This window comes from Mus caroli, unplaced genomic scaffold (assembly GCF_978045245.1).
Source record: "Mus caroli unplaced genomic scaffold, Mus_caroli_1 scaffold_15, whole genome shotgun sequence".
NCBI lineage: Eukaryota > Metazoa > Chordata > Mammalia > Rodentia > Muridae > Mus > Mus caroli.
In genome coordinates, this window is record NW_028227270.1 from 67,367,493 (window position 1) to 67,386,600 (window position 19,108).

The window sequence follows — 19,108 nt, forward strand, 5'->3', positions numbered from 1 at the left end:
GGAGAGCTCAGAGGACTTCACATGATACTAGGAAGAGGCAGCATGTGTGCTGTGCATGAGGACTCTGCTCTTGTTGCTACCAGTGGGTCTCATGCTAATTCATAGCTTAAAGTAACTGCCAGCTAACCAGTGAAAGCACCCACAGCCTGTGCTATAGAATACTGATAGAACACTGAGCACCTGAGTCCAGAGTAACAGAACAGATTGTTGCTCACCTTGGGGCAGGTTTCTTCCTGTTTAATCCACATCTGTGCTAGACCCTGGCATTTAGTTGCTCGTCTGAGATCCTTTGGTAAATACTTGCTGAAGTATTTTGCTCTTTTAATTCCAGCAACATCTCGGATCAGCGATGCACACTTAGCGGACACAATGATTGGCAAAGCAGTGGAGCACATGTTTGAGACAGAGGATGGCTCTAAAGATGAGTGGAGGGGGATGGTCTTGGCACGAGCGCCTGTCATGAACACATGGTTTTACATCACCTATGAGAAAGACCCTGTCTTGTACATGTACCAGCTCCTCGATGACTACAAAGAAGGCGACCTCCGCATCATGCCTGATTCCAGTAAGTCTCACACACTGGTGATTTGAAAGGAATTTTTACTTGTGTATCTTAGATGACAGAATGACCACTTAGAAAGGTTATTTTAAATTTTTAGAGACATTTCAGTGAAGACTTTTTTATTAATGGAAAGAATGTAGCCATGGTAGGAATAAAGTGAATCCGTTCTGTTGCTTTCTGTAGCTGTTCCATTGTAAGTCTAGTCCTTCCCCTAGATGATTTATTTTGGAGCAGGTCGTTGACATTGATGATTTAATCTGTGTATATTGAATTTGTAAGGAAACTGGTTTCAGAAAACAGTTAATTGGAGCCTTTAGATAAATCTCAGTGCTAGAGAGGGGACTTGCCAAACGCCCGTGAGGCCCTGTCTTATATCCCTAGCACCACAAAAGCAAAGCTGACACAGGGAAGAGTGGGCAGTGGAGTAGTGACATGGGCTTCTGGAGACAGGCTTTGTCTTTGAGACAGCCATGTAGCAGAGGTTGGCCCTGAACTTATTTATAACTTAAACTGGCCTTGAATTTAATCAATCTCTTGCCTTGAGCTCCAGAGTGCTGGGATTAACAGTAGTGCACCCTGTGTCTATGTAGGATTTTTTTGTTTGTTTGTTTTTGGTTTTTCGAGACAGGGTGTCTGTGTAGCCCTGTCTGTCCTGGAACTCACTTTGTAGACCAGGCTGGCCTTGAACTCAGAAATCCACCTGTCTCTGCCTCCCAATTGCTGGGATTATGAAGGCCTCCCGGCCGTCTATGCAGGTTTTGCTTCAAACAGAGCAGTTTCATTTTTCCGTTTAATTGGTTTGGTTTGGTTTTTGGTTTGGGGGGTTGTTTTTGTACTGTAAAGTCAACCCAGTGGGTTTTAGTATATTCACAGCTATGCATGCTTGTCCAGGCCGTTAGCCTCAGAGCACTGCTGCATCACCAAGGCCCTGCTGCTTACCACCCCTAGTTTGCAGTGGGAGTTTAGGATGATCTTCACCTTTCTCCTTAGTTGAAGATGACTTTGAATTCCTCATCCCCTGCCTCCACCATGCCCAGCTTTTTTATTTCTGATCTCCCTGTCCTTTACTCACAGCCCTAAGCAGCCAGTAATTTTACTGCTGTGGAGTTTCATGTGAATGGGTCTTGTGTGGTCTTTTGTGACTCGATTTTTATTTAGCATTTCCCTCATGTTGGAACAAGCGTTAGGATTATATTGTATTTCATTTGTCTAGCTGTTGATTCATATTTGGGTTGTTCCTGTATTTTTGGTTACTATGAATATTGGTGTTTATAAACACAGTATGTGAGATTCTCTGTGGGTGTGTGTTCATATTTTTCCTTAGTGTATACTTTTAAGTGGAATTCTTTGGTCTTGGTGTCCTCTCCAGGTTGTGTTGCTTTCAAGTGGGCGAGCGAGGGTCTGCTCTCCTCATCAGCACGTGCTTGTTTTCATTCTAATAGTTCTTCTACTGAGGATGAAGTAATTTCCCGTTGTGGTTTACTTTGTGTTTCCCTGGTGACCAGTGATGCCATAGGAATCTTTTTGTGTGCTTAGTAGACATTTGTGTATCTCTGGTGAAATGAATGCTTAGAGTCAGTAGATACATGTCTTTTATTACAAATCGGATTTCAAGATGTTCTCCTTCTCTGGGCTGTCTTTTCACTTGGTGGGGGGTCCATCACAACAGATCCTTGCCATGTTGCTTAGGCTGGCCTGCAGGTCTATATGATCCAAACTGGCCTCAAAGTCCCCGTCTTCCTGCTCTGTGATCATGTCCCCGTGCTGGATTGCAGGTGTGATGTGCCATTTCCTCTGTCTTTTCTCATCTTGAGGATCGTAGACACGGAGGTTGTTAACTTTCAGGTCCGGTTCCAGTCTTTTGTGTTTTTTTTTTGTTTTTTTTTGTTTTTGTTTTTTTTTTTTTTTGGTTTTTCGAGACAGGGTTTTTCTGTGTAGCCCTGGCTGTCCTGGCACTCACTTTGTAGACCAGGGTAGCCTCGAACTCAGAAATCCGCCTGCCTCTGCCTCCTGAGTGCTGGGATTAAAGGCGTGCGCCACCACGCCCGGCTCAGTCTTTTGTTACTTGTGCTTTTGCTGTTTTTAGGTTTGCTGAATAAAGACCCTCATGTTAGCTCTTTTGTTTTCTTTCACATGGTTCATAGTTGGATATGTTTTTTAAATAACATGTGGTATAGTGTGAGGTCAGGGTAGAGAGGTCAGCTCACTCTTTTTTGTGTAGATCCCCATGTGGCTGAGCACCACGTATTGAAAAGACTACTCTTTCTTCCCTAGAATGGCAGCTTTGACATCTTGTTGGGAATCCTTTGCCGTGGAAATGTGAATGTGACTGGATCCCCAGTTCTGTTTCCCTGTTTCTCTCTCTCTCTCTCTCCTTGCAGCTCCCACACTGCATGGCATTGTTCTGTAGTAAATATTGAAATCAGAAGTGTGAGACCACTGCCTTAGTTCATCCCAGGGCTGCCTGGGCTGTTTAGTCTGGGTCTTTTGCAATTGCATATGAATTTTGAAATCAGTTTGCTAGTGTCCGTAAAGAAGTCTACTGGGATTCTGACTGTGTCGGTCATGTCTGCCTGCAGAGTGTGCTGCCCTCTTTTATTAACAAGTGTTAGCAAGTCTTCCAGTCTGTGACTGAGGATGCTTTTTAAAGCTTTGGGTGTGTGACGTTTTACAGCAGTGTTTTATAATTTTTAGAGTCTAAACATTCCTTTCTTTGGCCCCTAAGAATTTTTTAAAGTTACTATAAATGGTATTGTTTTCTTATGTGATTTTTGGATAAACCTGTTGGTTTAATAATTAGTATTTGATTTGTTTTGTTTTGAAAGAGTGACTTGCTATTTTATCAAGACCTCAAACTCTGGATTCCCTAGCCCAGCCTCCTGAGTGCTGGAACTGTAGCCCATCAGGCTAAACCTGTTCTAAAAGGACCTCTCCTTAGACACGTGGACTCTTGACCTGAGACCTTATGGCTAGCAGGCACACACCATGAGCAATGTGACAGTCATTTCTATTTTTCTTTGAAAAACTTTTTAAAAAGTTCTTCTATAAGGAAGCCAGTTAAGAGGAATTACTGATGAACATGTCTGGCCTGGAATGACTGCTTCATTTTTGAAAACGTTTTGTTCGTATTTACAAAGGAATTGTTTATATGCTGTAGGATTTATATTCAGAACTATGTTCTTTAAAAGCATTCTGCAGCCGTTAGAGAGATGCCCATCAAAACAAGTGCTGTTACTCTAAGAATCGACATGCGAGTCCTTGACACAGAATGCTGCATCTTTTCTAATGAATTGATCTCCTCGTGCCTTTCCAAGTTTCTGGATTTCCTGTCTGTTGTACAGACAGTTTGTCTCCCATTAGAATGGTGCTGACCTTCTAGTAGTTCTCAAGCAGCCCCATCACTGGGTTGAATCCAGTCTTTTTGTAAGCCTCAGGAGAAGGTCTGGACTCTAGAGTTTCTGTCAATCAGTTGGGATCATACATTTGGAATTTCTTGGTAAACTTGGAAGTTTTCTGTGCAAGTGTGTGTTAATAGGATAATGCCAACTGAGGGAAGAGAATTTTTGAGAAAAAGTATTTCTTTTTTCACTTTCCAGTTTAAAAGAGCTGACTGTGTGGTCATGTGTAGTTTACATTGTGTGTGTTTGTACCAGGAATCACTACAGTAGGTGCCACATTGTCATTCAGTGAGAGACTTGCTGTGGTTGGAAGTAAAGGTTGTTAATATAGACCTGTTCTGTAAGCCACACTAGGACGCTGTGCTGGTAAACTCCTGCACTTCCGAGTATGCCAAGGTAATAGAGTTTGCCTGTGTGCCACCCACGAGCCCATCTGCTCCTCTAAGAAGAGGTTTAAAATAGTCTTGTCCCCATCCCACTTTGTTTGGCTTGTTGTCGGTCTGTGTTTTCCTAGGGGCAGCTACAACCTAAGGCTCTCGGGGATGGTGCTGCTACCTGGGCTATCCTCTGGGATCTGATTTCCCATTTTCCTGCCCTGGGTGGAGTTAGTTCACCTAGTGCTTTCTTGTAAAGCATGGAGACTTTATTTCCTTTATTCTGAAACTGGGTGGAAGATGGTTGGCTGCATGGAAGTCCAGGAGGGGAAGTTATAAGACCTACAGGTGGGCGGGCCCCAATGGGCAGGCCTCAGCACTGGGATGAACAGCGTGTTCTCAGGAAGCCCTGTAGGAAAGTCGCTTTCAAAGCCATTAAAAATTAATTTTAGATGATTGTGGTTATAATTTGATGTGATCCCAAGAAGATTGAGTTATAATATTTAAATCACTCGTATATCTGTCTGGATGGGGCTCAGTAAACACGTGAGAAGTGCTTTGCTAAAGTACATCCTGGCAGTTACCTTCCAGACTGCTGCCCTTGGCCACTTTGGTGCTGCATTCTCATATATGAGAGTCTGGGGACATGGACCATGTGCCTGAAATACTTAAGAGTAACCCTTTAAGGAAGTGTTAACCTGACGAGATCATGATGAACTCAGGGTATCTTAGAAGTGTTTATATTTGCTGCAAAATGTGGTAGTGATCTATCTAAATATTGACTTGACTTTTTTTTTTTTTTTTTCTTTTCCTTTTTAAATACAGATGATTCGCCTCCAGCAGAAAGGGAGCCAGGAGAAGTTGTGGACAGCCTGGTAGGCAAGCAAGTGGAATATGCCAAAGAAGACGGCTCGAAAAGGACTGGCATGGTCATCCACCAAGTAGAGGCCAAGCCCTCTGTCTATTTCATCAAGTTTGATGACGACTTCCATATTTACGTCTACGATTTGGTGAAAACATCCTAGATGTCATCACAAACTTTGCCAAATTTGTGGAACTATTAAATGTATAATTTGTAGACATAAAGACTTGATTGCTTTCCAGTTTAATGAAAGCTTAGATGTCCCTGCGAACCCACAATCTCGACCAGCAGAGCTGGTGTTGTTCTGAATAGTGCAGACTGATTCGAACACAAGGCATCTGTGAGGGGAGTCCTCCCTCTTCAAAGCATCTGTGTGAGGGGGTCTTCCCTCTTACAAGAAGGCTGTCTGTTGGGGGTTACAAGCAAGGTGGTAAAAGTTAAGCTAGTATCATAGTCATTTAAACCTGGATAGATTGTAACCATTTTCCCTTCACTCTGACACTGTCTTATTCTGCTGCCACAATGCAAGCATAGTTTGTTATTTTTGTTACTGCCTTTTTTGAGAGATTATGTATCTATATAGCTACCTGTCTAGATCTGCATCTGTGTGCCTATGTATATATTATACACACACAGAGGCACTCACCGCTGGCACTCCTTTCCTTGGGGATTGGGGTGGGGGTGATAATGTTTTCTCCAGTTCAACAGGAGTGCTTGACCCAAGTCAGTCATATTTATAATATGCCTGCTCTTTGTTTAAAATAAATTTGGGCACAGGAAGCACACAGAGACATTTAGGTTGTTTAAAAAGTCAGAATTTCTGAGTACCATTTCAGTCTGGAGGCTTTTAGCTGAGTCCAGGTATAAATTAGCCATAAACAGTCAATGACCCACAGTAGACTTTAGTAAACTGTTGAGAAATCTGGGTAAAAGGCTGCCTTCAATTCTAAGCTTTGTTTTTTGTTGTTGTTATTATTTGTTTCTGTTGTTGTTTACTCTTTAATCGTAAGTACTTTTAAACCCAGAACCCAGGTCCTTGGTTCACATGGAATAATAAAGATGTGTTTTTAGATGGCACATTGGTCCATTTGTACACACCTGTCATCGGGATCTTAGTACATGGACTTAAAAGGCAACACTACATCAATGGTTTTGTATGTGTGGTGAATTCCCACAGGAACAGTGCATTTGTATTAGAAATGTAAGTTTTAAGGGTGGCCTTGTTGCCTTCTATCAAGTTCCCTGGGACTTTTTAGTTTTGATTGCTACTATTGATATGTGACTATGGTCAGAAGGCCTCTTCTCCCTCCCTCCCTCCCTCACTCCCTCTCCTCCTAGCTTTCCCCACAGAGAATGTTAGACCAGTATGGCTTCTTGCCTTGATCCTGTTGTGGCAGTGTCTGTTCTTGCCCCAAGTGTGCTATTCACACAGGTTTATTCCCTCCGTGGCCTCTGGGCTTTGCATGTCTATGATGTGTGTGTCGCTGAGAAGGTCATGCTTGCCAGCTATGGGTGGATCGCAGCTCTTCACCATCAAGTGCATTCAGGATTGTTCCTGGGAGGTTGCTTGAAGCTGAAATAGGACTGAAATGCAGTTGGTAGACTAGCCAAACATCTGCTTGCTCTCACTTTGTTTTGGAAGAACCATGGTAGCTTGTCAGCTGGTAGAAAGATGGTTTGTAAAACCAGTTTCTCACGGAGGTTGAACCTATCTGTGGCTGGACAGTCTTGGATACTGTCAAGCAAACACCAGAGGCTTGGCCAAGTATCGTTACGATTACCTAGTTGGTTCTTCCTGATGCAAGAAATTATTCACTGTTCGAGGCGCATGGTTATTGGCTATCCATTTAGTCTTCACAGAGGCCGACCGCCTTACACTGCTGGGTGGTCACAGCTGCTCACCATGTGAACATCGTACCTCAGTTCTGTCCCTGGCTGCAATCACCGTGTGTTTAGTGTTTTCTCATAGGCACCAGGGACAGGCTTCTCAATGCAGTATGATATACCCTAGTCTTTGGTGCCTCTAGTATATGTGACCAGGTGTCATCCTGCATGGAAATCTCCAAGCTGAGTCTGACTCTCACAGCCCATGCTGTCATCTGTGGTACAAGTGGGTGTGAGTACGTCCTGCATGCACTAACAGTGCAGAACATGGCATGGTGACTAGAAAGTAAAACTCCTTTTGAAGTGTCCCAAGGACTGGATCAGTTACAACCTGTCTGCCACTATCTGATGACTTGCATTGTGGTTCTCTGCAAGCCACCTCAGTTAACTTTGGTTCCCCGTGAACTCCCAGTCTGGAGGAGTAACGCGTGAGGACGGGGATGACTTTGATCACGATTCCATTTATTGCCTTTACATAAGGTTGAGGGAAGGGGAAGGTTTGGTTTGTTTGTCTTTTAATTGTTTTTTGTTTTTGTTTTTTTTTTTAATTCCCCCACCCCACCCCCTTTCTTTTGGTGGCTTCCACCACCCTTAATGGTGACGGACTCCTGGGCCTGCCACCTTGGACTTCCCTTAGGCTCACAGTTCAGATCTGCATGCATTGCTTGCATTGTTCTGGTATCTGAATGTTGATTCCTCATTTAGGAGTTCAGCATTAATTTCCAAAATTTTCATGGGGCTTGTGGCAACATGGGCCGTGAATCTGTGTATAAAATTTACTGGCCTTCTTCACTTACCTGCTCTAGTATCGTATCGTGTGTGCGTGCGTGTGTGACGTCAGGCTGCCACGTAAACTTCAGAGAAGAACCTTAAAGCAGACCATCCATTTTTGCATGCTCTCTTCTAAGTAGAATGTTCAATGTAACTAACTAAAATTGCATGTCAAAGAGACCTAGGTTCTTTCTTTCTTCCTTTCTTTCTTTCTTTGAGTTTGCTTTTGGTTTCCTGTATATTTGCTTACTGTGCTGTTCTAGTGGTTGTAGGGTAAAGACGCACTGGTGAAGCAGTCGTAGCGCCGACAGAAGGTGATTCCAGTTGTATATGTCACGCAGCATTCGAAGGGACTGTGCACGCTCTAAAAATCACAGTTGCTTCTAAGCCAGATTTCATTTCTATTCTTGTTTTATGTGCCAAACCCCAAAGTGCATTGGGCCTGAATCTCTGAACACTGTAGACCCATTAGAAGGAAGATTGTTCTGATCGTCACAAATTGTAGTGCCTGAAAACACTTAACACTAATTGTCTAAGAGATGAAAGTCCTCCAAAGATGACACAGGAAAAATACTCCAAGTAATCGTGGTGGAAATGTCTGTGTTCCTTGGGGATGCTGCGCTCTCTGTAGTCTCCATCACTGGTGCAGTTCGAACGAATGAGTAGAGTTCAGAGGTCTTCGTGTTCACATTTAAAACTAGAGAAATGACCTCATTTTCTTGAGCTTGAATTCATTTTTAATTTTAATTTTATTTTATACAACGTGTAGACGGTTCCCTGTTCTCTGCATTTAGAAGTATACACAGTACAACTGTTAATTCTGTAAGTAATTTTTATAATTATGATGTAACTCTTATCCTCCCTTAAAACATTACAAATAAACCCTTTATGTGCAACTTGTGGCTGTGAACTTTGTGCTGCTGTGTTGAATCTGCTGTAAGGGGTCCGGAAGGCAGGCAGTGTTTCCACCACATGGAAATGTCAGGGTGGATAGAAAAAGGAGGAAATGAAGGTTTGCCTGAGCCTCAGGTGACAGCAGTGCCATCTGACCTGGGCAGGCATTGCTGTCCTCTCGGGTCCAACTGTTGATGTTTTGATTCGACATTAATAAATGTTAGTTAACCCTGACTTTTAAACTTCAAGCAATCACTGTACATAGAACTCAGTAATGTGTGTGGAATGTTTTCATACCTACCCATTCTTCAAATATTGCCTCCAGTGCTTTTGTTCTAAAATACCAGTCGGTGAGACTTGGTAGGTAGTGTAAGATGCTATTAGCACCTGTGCTCTGCCCCATGGGAATCTGAATCCACACAGTAAGTAGAGAGTGAACAATGTTCTTAAATAGAATCTGTTTTAGTGTCTCTGTATTTATCCTGACTAACGTAAACTGTGTTTAAGGCTAAGATAGAGAACTTTCCTGCATTCTTCTGCTGTTAGAATGGTTGTGTTTGATGGCTTCAGGGCTTGGTACTACTGGGGTCACAGTGAGTGGTTGCAGCCAGGCCTGTCAGAATCTGGGGTGAGGGTGTTATCTATCTAGCACATGAGTCACTGTCTGTGCTGTGTACAGAAGATACTGCTCAGTAAATATTTTCTGGAAAAAGTAACAAAATTTAGTCTGAAGGTTGGGCACTCCTAGCCAATGAATCGGGTATGTATTTAAATAAGCTGCAGCTCTGTGGAAGACTGGGAAGCTACACTGATGATAAAAGCGTTTAATACTAATGAGGCTTGCGGAGATGTTTACTTTGTAAGGGCTTTGCTGACAATCCTCTTGGAGTGTTTTGTCATTTTATTACTAGTAACCCTTTTCTCCCTCCTTTGAAGAGCAAGGCATGGAGACTGGTATCTGGTATTTTAGAGGAGTGTGGACTTTACCCTGTATTGTCTAGGTCTCTTGAGGCCTTAGGCTTAATCATTAATTACTTCAGTAATCAGTACTTTAATGCCTCTGGAGTCTTTTTTTTTTTTTTTTAAGGACTTAGGAGTTGATGGTTAGAACGATAATGCATGCTTATATGCCTGTATTTTGAGGTAAAGATTCACGTTACCCCAGGCTGGCCTCATCAAATCCATAATTTTCCCGAATACCAAGGTTACAGGTGTGAGTCACTGCCACCCCTTGCAAGGAAGTACGTTGAACTTGATTCACAGTTTTCTTGGTCTCTAGGATTCAGGCCTTTTGTTTCTCTGTGACTTTAAGAACTGGTTCCAGAGTTGCTCTCAATTTATTTGCTCATTCGGTGGCTTTGCGTGTATTCTGTGTGTGTACTTGTTAGTGTGGGTAACTCCAGTAGCGCCTGGAAGTAGAAGGCAGGTGGGTTTGTCCTGATTTCTCCCTGTTGTATGTGACACAGTCTCCTACCGAAGCTTCAAGTCACCAGTTCATCTAGGCTGACTGGCCAGTGAGCATCAGGGATCCTAGACCGCTCGTGTCAACTCCCTCACTTTTGGGGTTACAGATTTGTGCAGCCACCTCTGACTTTTTACAATGTTCTGGAAATCCTGACTCGGGTCCTTCTCTTGTAGAAGATACTTTCTAGTCCATATTCTTTCCCTATCCTATTTTGGATTTTGGACACCAGATTTCACAGCCCAGGCTGATTTCATACTCCTAATCCTCCTGAGTGCTACAATTGCAGTCATGCACTATCATGCCTAGTCCAATGTTATTTTATTTTATTTGGGGGGGGGGGGGTTGAAACAGGGTTTCTCTGTATAGCCCTGGCTGTCCTGGAACTCACTCTGTAGACCAGGCTGGCCTCAAACTCAGAAATCCGCCTACCTCTGCCTCCCAAGTGCTGGGATTAAAGGCGTGCACCACCACCGCCTGACTCCAGTGTTATTTTTAAAGAGATTATGTCGTGAAGGGAATTTCTTAGGTCCAGCACATGCCTTCTTACACTGTTTATGCTGTGTCCACACCGGTTTTCAGCTACAATGTTTCAGACAACCAGTCATTTAGATTGGTTCAGACTGGAGCCAATAAGCCACAGCAGGTGGGTCTGATCTGGGCGCATGCTTCATTAGGTGAGATCACAGTTCCTGCCCACCCAGCAGGGAGGATCCTCTACCTGCATGGCCTCACGTGGCATTTGCTGGCCCAGTGGTTGAATAGGCTCATCCTGGTTCTTGCAGTGTCGTGGCTCCTTTGACTTTGTATCTCTTTAAGGAACTAAGTTTTAGGTGCGCATGAACTACCCCAAATCCATCATAAGTTGACTTGAGAGTTTGGTTTCTGCGCTGGAACTGTGGAAGCGGACTGAAGAGAAAGGATTTAAGGCCAATTTCAAGCCTTGAAGTTCACATAGACAGCTGCAGCTGTTACTGCTGACTCCAGACTGGGGCGCACCTCCTGATTGTTTTTATATCCAGATTCAAATACTGGAAATAGTTTTGAAAGTTTAGGACAGCCAGGAAGAGGGGGACAGTACCTGTAGCTTTGTTGATACAGTTGCCCTGTGTCTTGGTGCTGTATTAACTATGGCTGCGTGCTATTTACTGGGGACCTGGGGCTTTTTTTATTGTTTTGGGGTGTTTGGGGTTTTTTTTATTAAAAATTGCTTATTTACCCGTTTTTTGTTCTTTAATGGGGGGAGAATTCGCGTGCCACAGGTCGTTTGGAAGTTTGAGGGCAGTTGCTGGTTCTTTCCTATCATTTGGGTTCCAGGAATTAAACTCAAGCTTTTGGGTTTGGTGGCAAGCGCCTTTACCCACTGATTGGAGACCAGAATTTGAGTTTCCCCATGAGGTGAAGTGGTTTCAACCATGGGCTTCCTACTTAATCTAATTTTTAAGACCATTTTATGTGTAATACTGAGTGTGGGTGTGTCTGGGGTGGAGCATGTGCACGTGAAAGTGGGTGCCCTCCAAGGCCAGAAGAGTGCTGCTTCCGTACAATTACAGGTGGCTGTAAGCAAGCTGGAAACAACTGGAGTCCTCTGGAAGAGCCCTAAATGTTTAACCACTGAGCCATCTCTCTACCCCCTTCTTAAGCTAAGTTTGACTCTTCACACTAGGAAGAACGAGAATTTTCACAGATTCTACCTGCAGAGAAGAGCTACACATTAACTGCTCGGTGTCTGAGATGTCCTGTCGGCACCACACCAGGACTGCAGTGCTCAGCCTGGGGTCCAGGAAAGAGCGCCACGACTCTTTCCTGACTGTCCAAGCAGGCTAGTGTCTTTCGTGGCACACATGAGGTAAGCAAGCTGAAAGGACAGTAAATCTCACCCTCTGCTCTATGGAGGCCAAGGAGACCTGGGATCCCAGCTTTGTGGAAGGTGGTGAGCCAGGCAGTGCCACCTCTGTGTTTGTAATGTGTGGTGAAGCTGACAGTGGGAGCACCTGGCTAGGTAGCAAAAGGCAAAGGCCATTCAGAATGGACTCCTGGCCTCTAGAGGAAAACCACATTCCTTGAGCAAGGGGTGTGTGTGTGTGTGTGTGTGTGTGTGTGTGTGTGTGTGTGTGTGTGTGAAGCTGGAGTGTGGCGCTCACTAGCCTTGCCTCCGTTAGGTTCTTCCCGTGCTGTGTTTCCAGTCAGCCTCCCCCCTCCCCTGGTAGGTTCCAAATGGCTCATCTTTGTAGAGGTTTGATAGGAATTTTCTGGAGGAGTTTTTCACCTTAGATTTAGATCGTGGTGTGGGTCTGTCGTGTGCTTCTCCCTCATCCCCCAACTGAAAAACTGCTTTGTTCCCGAGTCTCACTCTGTTTACGGATGCCCGAAGTGCTTAATGTTTCTGATTTTACAAATTCTGAGGTATCATTGCAAACCCTCCATGTTCTTCCCCACAGGGCTTGGTGCCATGCACCGTACCGCGTGGGTACCAGCAGTAGTCAGCAGTTGGTTCTTGCAAGAGAGGACAGTTAGTAGGTTGCCTTTCATGAGGATTAGCAGTTCCACACTTTAGAAAACACACCTGGGAGGGTTTAAACTTGTTTAGGGATGTTAACATTGTCCTCCAAGACAAAGTAAGTTGTTTCTAGTCTAGGTTGACGTAAAATGTTTCTAGTTGCATTTACTTAGGGTGGAAGGCACTGTTAGTGTGGCGCAACCATGTGGGTGTCAGAGGACAGCATGTGTGGGAGTTCGTTCTCTCCTGCCAGAGAGCCGGCCTGATGGCCTTCCTGCTGTGGCTTTAATGCTCTTCGGATACTGGCACAACTGTGCTTTCCGTTGACATACTCAGTTTGCGCATCCCCACCCCTCACCTCTAAGTCTCCAATGGCCTCCTACTTGTTCTTCCCCATCTGCTTCCCCATTACAATGTGCACCACCACAATTCCAGGGCTCTTCTAACTGAGCTACACCCTCACCTGTGTTATTTTTCCATAGGTCGAGCATATACGCATCATTTTACTCAGTCAAAATACCTTAGTGGAGCGAAATAAATAGGTATGTGACTAATCTTGCTATTTCTCTGTTTAGTTGTGTTTTTGCAAATAATGTGAACTGATAAAGTATGACATCATCAAACCTCAGAGACAGAAGAAATGGCTTCTAAGATGGCTTCTGTTACACATTTTGGGAGGGTTTGGTTGGTTTGTCTTCTAAGACAGTCTGTTGTGTTCCAGGCTGGCTTTGAACTCACTACCTTGGTCCTTCTGTCTCCACTTCCTGAATGCAAAGATTATAAGTGTGTACCAACATGCCAGATTTATGTCGAGTTAAGACTCAAACTCAGGATGTCATGCTTGCTAGGCAAGCACCGTCCTCACTGGACCACAGTCTCCGTGACATGTTTAGAAGTTGTCAGTGGAGTTCCCTGATGTTATGCTGAGCGACTTGGAAGCCATGATGGGCAGCTGCTGGACTTCACAGATAAATGAACAGGGCTTTGTAAAGACTAGCCTTTGGTAGGGATTTGGCACGCTGGGCTCTGCCCTTTAAAACATTTCTGAGCCTCTTACAGGATTTTCTTGATCATCTCTGAACACTTAGTTCCTTTATATGTAAATAATAAGAGTGTCTGTTTGGGAGAGAATAAACTTACTTTTGCTAAATTTCAGAAACAAGACTAAAGCTATCCAGAAGCTTAAGAAACTTGTGTCAGTGCATCATGGTGCCTGCTCTTGAGTGCTGCTACGTGAACAGACTTGCTAGGCGGCTCTGCCGGACTGTCCCTGCTAGAGTGGGTGGTGATGTGTAACATTTGTGACTTCCAGGGTTCTTCTTCCCCGTGTTGCACTGAGGAGCCAGTACCAAGAGGCATCCCAGTCCTTGTGAGAGAGCAGCTCTGGAGTGTGGCTCTTAGAAGGGGAAAGTAAAACACAAATGGCTTGCAGTTGCTGCCTTAGTAGATGCTGCAGTAGTACTTCAAAAGCTTAGAAAGGGTTGGCAGTCTGTACAGCAGAGTGCTGGCTGGCTAGGAGCCATAGTGTTCCAGATCCTCAGAACCGTGGTCAGGCCGATTGCTGGCTAGGCAGTCCCAGTGGTGACTCCTCTGGTGCCCCACGTGCACTGTCCTTCACTCTCATCATGCATGAAACATGGGTGCTTCCAGTCCATCCCCTGACTATCAGAAAAATCCCCAAATTCTCATTTCTGTCTATAGGATGTGGAAGTTTCTTTTTTAAAGTGTATGGGGGAGGGCCTCAGTGGCTCTCTGATACCGTGGAGGAGGACTGCACAACCCCTTTATTTGTGTGTCTTTCATGAAGGACATGGGTAGAAAGAAACCACATTTTTTGCCAAAATATAAGAATGGCGTCAGCCTCGTTGCTGATGTTGCTCCCCTCTGAAACCTCCGGATGCTCAGGACTAATGTCGTCCAGGCTTGGGTTAGGATATTCCCCATTGAGCTCTGCCTACAGCCTTCAGCCATTTTTCTAGTGCAAAGTGCCAGACAGAGTCTTCTACATTTCACCCAGAAGCCAGCATGGTGAGGGCTTTCCCACAAGGACTCTGATCCTGGTACCAGTTTCTTAGTTACTTTTCTCTTGCTGTGATAAAGCACCATGACCAAGGCAAATTCTAGAAGGAAGGGGTTTGTTTGGGGTTAGGGTTCCAGGGTGTCAAGAGTTCATCACATGGCAGGGTCACTGCGTGGTGCCTGGAGCAGCAAGCAATGGGGAATAGAGTGTGGTTCTTAAACCTCCAAGCCCATCTCCAGTGACATACTTCCTCCAACAAGGCCACACCTCCTAAACCTACCCACTACCCACTCTAATATAGTGCCACTAACCAGAGAGCATGTATTCAAATGTTAGAGCCCATGAGGGAATCTCACTTGGCCCACCTCACAGTCTGGCTTTGGGTTTTGATACATTAACTTGCTGAATGGGATTTACTGTTGCAACAGGCTTCTGGGACCTACCTATTGGCATCTCCCAGCACAGCGGTTATAATGCTGTACCCAGTGTTCGTTCGTTCGTTCATTCATTCATTCATTCATTCATAGGTTCTAGAAGTCCAAGCTCAGGTCCATGCTTGAGTGGGGAGCACTTTGACCCACCACAACAGCTTGCTGGCCCCCAATTCCTCATCCCTGATTTTATAGTATCCAAGTGGGGCTGAAGAGTAAGGTGCTGGGTGTTTTTGTTTTTTTTCTAGGTGCCATATTCAAGGTGACTGGACAAACTACCTTTTTTTTTTTTTTTTTGGATACAGGTTCTTACTGTGTATCCCAATCTGGTTTGAGAGACTATCCCCCTGCCTCAGCCTCTCTGTACTAGGATTGAAGGTACGCTACTGTGTTCAGCCTAATCCTTGTTCCTCCTCCTCCCCCCTACCTGTGAGGAAATGCTAGCTTGACGGTTTTGATGGGGATACTGTGAGATTTCATCCAACTCATTGTGAAAAGGTTAATATATCTTGAGGAACGAAGCTGTTAACGTGGGGCTTCAGTGAGCCAGGGCTGTGTTGATGTTTTCTTTACACTGTAGAAAGAACAGTAGCTTTGAATTCATCTATATGGTGGCCTAGTTCTAAACTGAGTTAAATTTTCTTTTCACAGTTAATATTAGGGGCCTCCAATAAACACAATTTGTTCATCTGAGACAATTATTTCCCCCCAAGAAAAGAGATTCCTTTGTAATAAGAGTTTTTAAGTTGAAAATGATGTATGTACAACTTTCTCTTTTTTTTGTTTTTTTGTTTTGTTTTTCGAGACAGGGTTTTTCTGTGTAGCCCTGGCTGTCCTGGAACTCACTTTGTAGACTAGGCTGGCCTTGAACTCAGAAATCCGCCTGCCTGAGCCTCCTGAGTGCTGGGATTAAAGGAGTATGCCACCACGCCCAGCTTTTTTTGGTGGTGGTGGTGGTTGTTTTTTTTGTTGTTGTTGTTGTTGTTTTGTTTTGTTTTCTGTACAACTTTGTTAACACTAAAAATTCTTAGTTAAGAATCACTTAAGCAGGGCTGGAGAGATGGCTCAGAGGCTAAGAGCACTGATTACTCTTCAGAGGTCCTGAGTTCAATTCCCAGTAACCACATGGTGGCTCACAACCATCTGTAGTGGGATCTGATGCCCTCTTCTGGTGTGTCTGAAGACAGCTACAGTGTACTCATGCATAAAATAAATCTTTAAAAAAAAATCACTTAAGCATAATTTTGTGCTTTTTTTAAAGGGGTGTGAGTGAGTGCAAGAGAGTGTACTTGTGTGCTTATAAGTGCTCAAGGAAGCCAGTGGGAATCCCTTGAAGCTAGAGTTATGGGGATTGTGAACTGCCTGATGTGAGTGCTCGAAACAGAACTGCAGTCCTCTATGAGAACATCAGGCATTCTTAAGGCTGAGCAATCGGGAACCCCTTTGATGGTTTTTAAAGGCAATACTGTAAGGGTTCATGATTTGCCAAAGAATGATACCTTGGGCTCAAGTAGTATACAAAAGCAAAGAATGCTTTATTCTGCAGAAGTCAGTTCAGCATGCTGGGGTCTACCATCTTCCAAGATAGAGGCACCCGAGTGAGCTCACAGGCCCGATTTAAAGCACATTAGGGGAATTCCAGGGAGGGGATAGGTGACCTCTATCTTAATCTGCTGGCTCTGTCTCTAGGGACATTCCAGAACCATTGCTGAGGCATGGAGTGCTGCAAACTGTTGCTGGGGCCATCTGGAAACTGCTGTTGACCCATTGTCCTTGCCTCAGGACAGGTGGCTGGGCAGTTTCTGAGGCCTGGACTTGCCCAGTTCTTGGAAACAGATTTTAGGCCTAGTCTCCAGAACCGCCAATTTGAAGCCTGTCATGGAGTCAGCCTGTCTCAATACTGAGGAAGAATCCTGTGTTATAAAACAATCTTGTTTGGATTCTGAGGATAACTTGGGTTCTTGCGTGCAAGCACTTTCTCTGCTGAGCCTTTTATCAGGCATTTGGGCTGTAGTTGTGAGGTATAGCACCAGCTCACTTGCTCTAAACAGCCTGAGCCACATGAGTGAGTCCCCATGCTGGGTCATAGGGTCCCAGGGCCCAGTGTTCCCTAGGAAAACATTACCAGCTACATCCCAGTCCCCCTTAATGTTAAACTCCTTGGTGTGTGTGGGGGGTGGGGTGTTCTTATTACAGACTGTAATAAGTAATCATGAAAAGATTCCTGTATGGGGCTGGCGAGATGGCTCAGCAGGTAAGAGCACTGACTGCTCATCCGAAGGTCCTGAGTTCAAATCCCAGCAACCACATGGTGGCTCACAACCATCTGTAATGAGATCTGATGCCCTCTTCTGGCACATCTGAAGACAGCTACAGTGTACTTATGTATAATAATAATAAGTAAATCTTTTTTTTTTTTTTTAAAGATCCCTTTAACTATGAGCCTGAAGAGAAGGCTTAGAGTGCTTAAGAGTTCTGGCTCTTCTAGAGGACTCCGGTTCGATTCCCAGTGTTCACATGGTAACTCAAACCCCTCTGCAATTCAGTCTGGGAGAGAGCTGTCATCTGTAGGTACTGCACACTAATGGTACATGCAGACAAAACACCCATACGCGCAATTTAAAAGTGGAAGGAAAGGGATTCCTGTAATAAGAATTCGGACTTGACTCATGACGGTTTTACTGATGAGTTGTGGATACAGAAAAGGAGGGTGTACTGCCTTATAGAGACAAGTAAGCCGGGCTTCTTGGTCCTGAAGCCTCCAGACTGATAGGCAGAATAAACGACTAAAAGTTAATTACCTCAAATATTTCATTAATAAGGAAACAGAGTACACTTACTGAGTCTTCTGAAGCCAGTGTTACCCCAGTTATACCATATCCAGACAAAATATTACATGAAAACTGCAGGTCACTCCCCAGGAATAGTGGCGGTAATGTCATGAACAATGATCTACAGGAAGGCACGGTACACAGTTAAGTGAGGCGAATCTAACAATAGAAAAACAGGTAGTGCATAATAGATAACATAAGGGAACAGAAGGCTCAGCTCATCTGGAAAGGGAGAAAGCACCTTTGGTGAGATCTAGCATCTGGGATAAACCCTGGAAAAAAGCTAAGTTAGAAGGGAGTTCTCTCCAGCTGACCAGAGTCTTAAAAAGCTGGCTGGTGGCGGAGGCTCTTGCCGTGTAATCCTGACAGCAGGTCGGTCCATGTGGAAGGAGAGAACAGACTCCTGCAAGTTGTCCTCTGACCTCCACAAGAAGGCAGTAGATGAGTGTCCTGTCATCAAACTGGTAGAACCAAGCTTTTTATTTTTCTTCTTCTTTCTTCATAGCACAGAAGGTTCAGAGCAGCCAACCCAAAAGGGTCCGTTGTCATGCCGTGCATGGACTCTCATGTCCTTCACGCTTCATGCCTATTAACAGCCATCCAAAAAGCGACCCAACCTTTAAATTTCAGCTCTTTGAAAGCTTGTTCTTTGAAAGGCTGATAAAAGGAAAACAATCACAAAAGCTGCAAAATACCTTAAATCCAGCAAATATTTTCATCAAGATTTGTGATCTTTCAGTAGGAACACAAGGCCTTATGTAAGCCCAAAAGAGCAGAAAGACACTTGGGACTGACACAGGTCTTAGCTAAAAACTAAAGGAGAGCCAACAGGGTGACTTGACAAGGCACAGCCAGGCTAGGTTGGTTGTTTCAAAGAGACCATAGTCTGGCTTGCGGCCACCCAAGCACTGGGGAGGCTGAAACAGGAAGATCTTGGAGTCAAGGCCTGCCTAAGCTACATAGTAAGACTTGTCTCAGTAGCCCAAGCGTGAGTGATCTAGGTTCAGTGCCCAGCTTCTGCAGTGGGGAACGAGAGAGTGACTGAAGTGGCTCTGGATAAGGGTGCGTAGTACGTACTGTTGCTGAGTAACAGCTTTCCGTTCCCAGCCCCCTGCATTC

At 44.4% G+C, this 19,108-nt stretch overlaps 1 protein-coding gene across 5 annotated transcripts in view; it reads left to right on the top strand.

Moving 5' to 3' along the window:
- Spin1 (spindlin 1) overlaps positions 1-8,747 on the top strand; it is a 52,962-nt gene extending 44,215 nt beyond the window's left edge. For all 5 annotated transcript variants that reach the window (XM_085831075.1, XM_085831077.1, XM_021180282.3 and 2 more), the window contains exons 5-6: positions 332-565; positions 5,160-8,747. In XM_085831075.1, coding sequence (XP_085687201.1) covers positions 332-565; positions 5,160-5,359 — 434 coding nt within the window. In that variant the 3' untranslated portion in view covers positions 5,360-8,747. The remainder of the gene's footprint in view (positions 1-331; positions 566-5,159) is intronic.
- Positions 8,748-19,108: the final 10,361 nt, after the last annotated feature.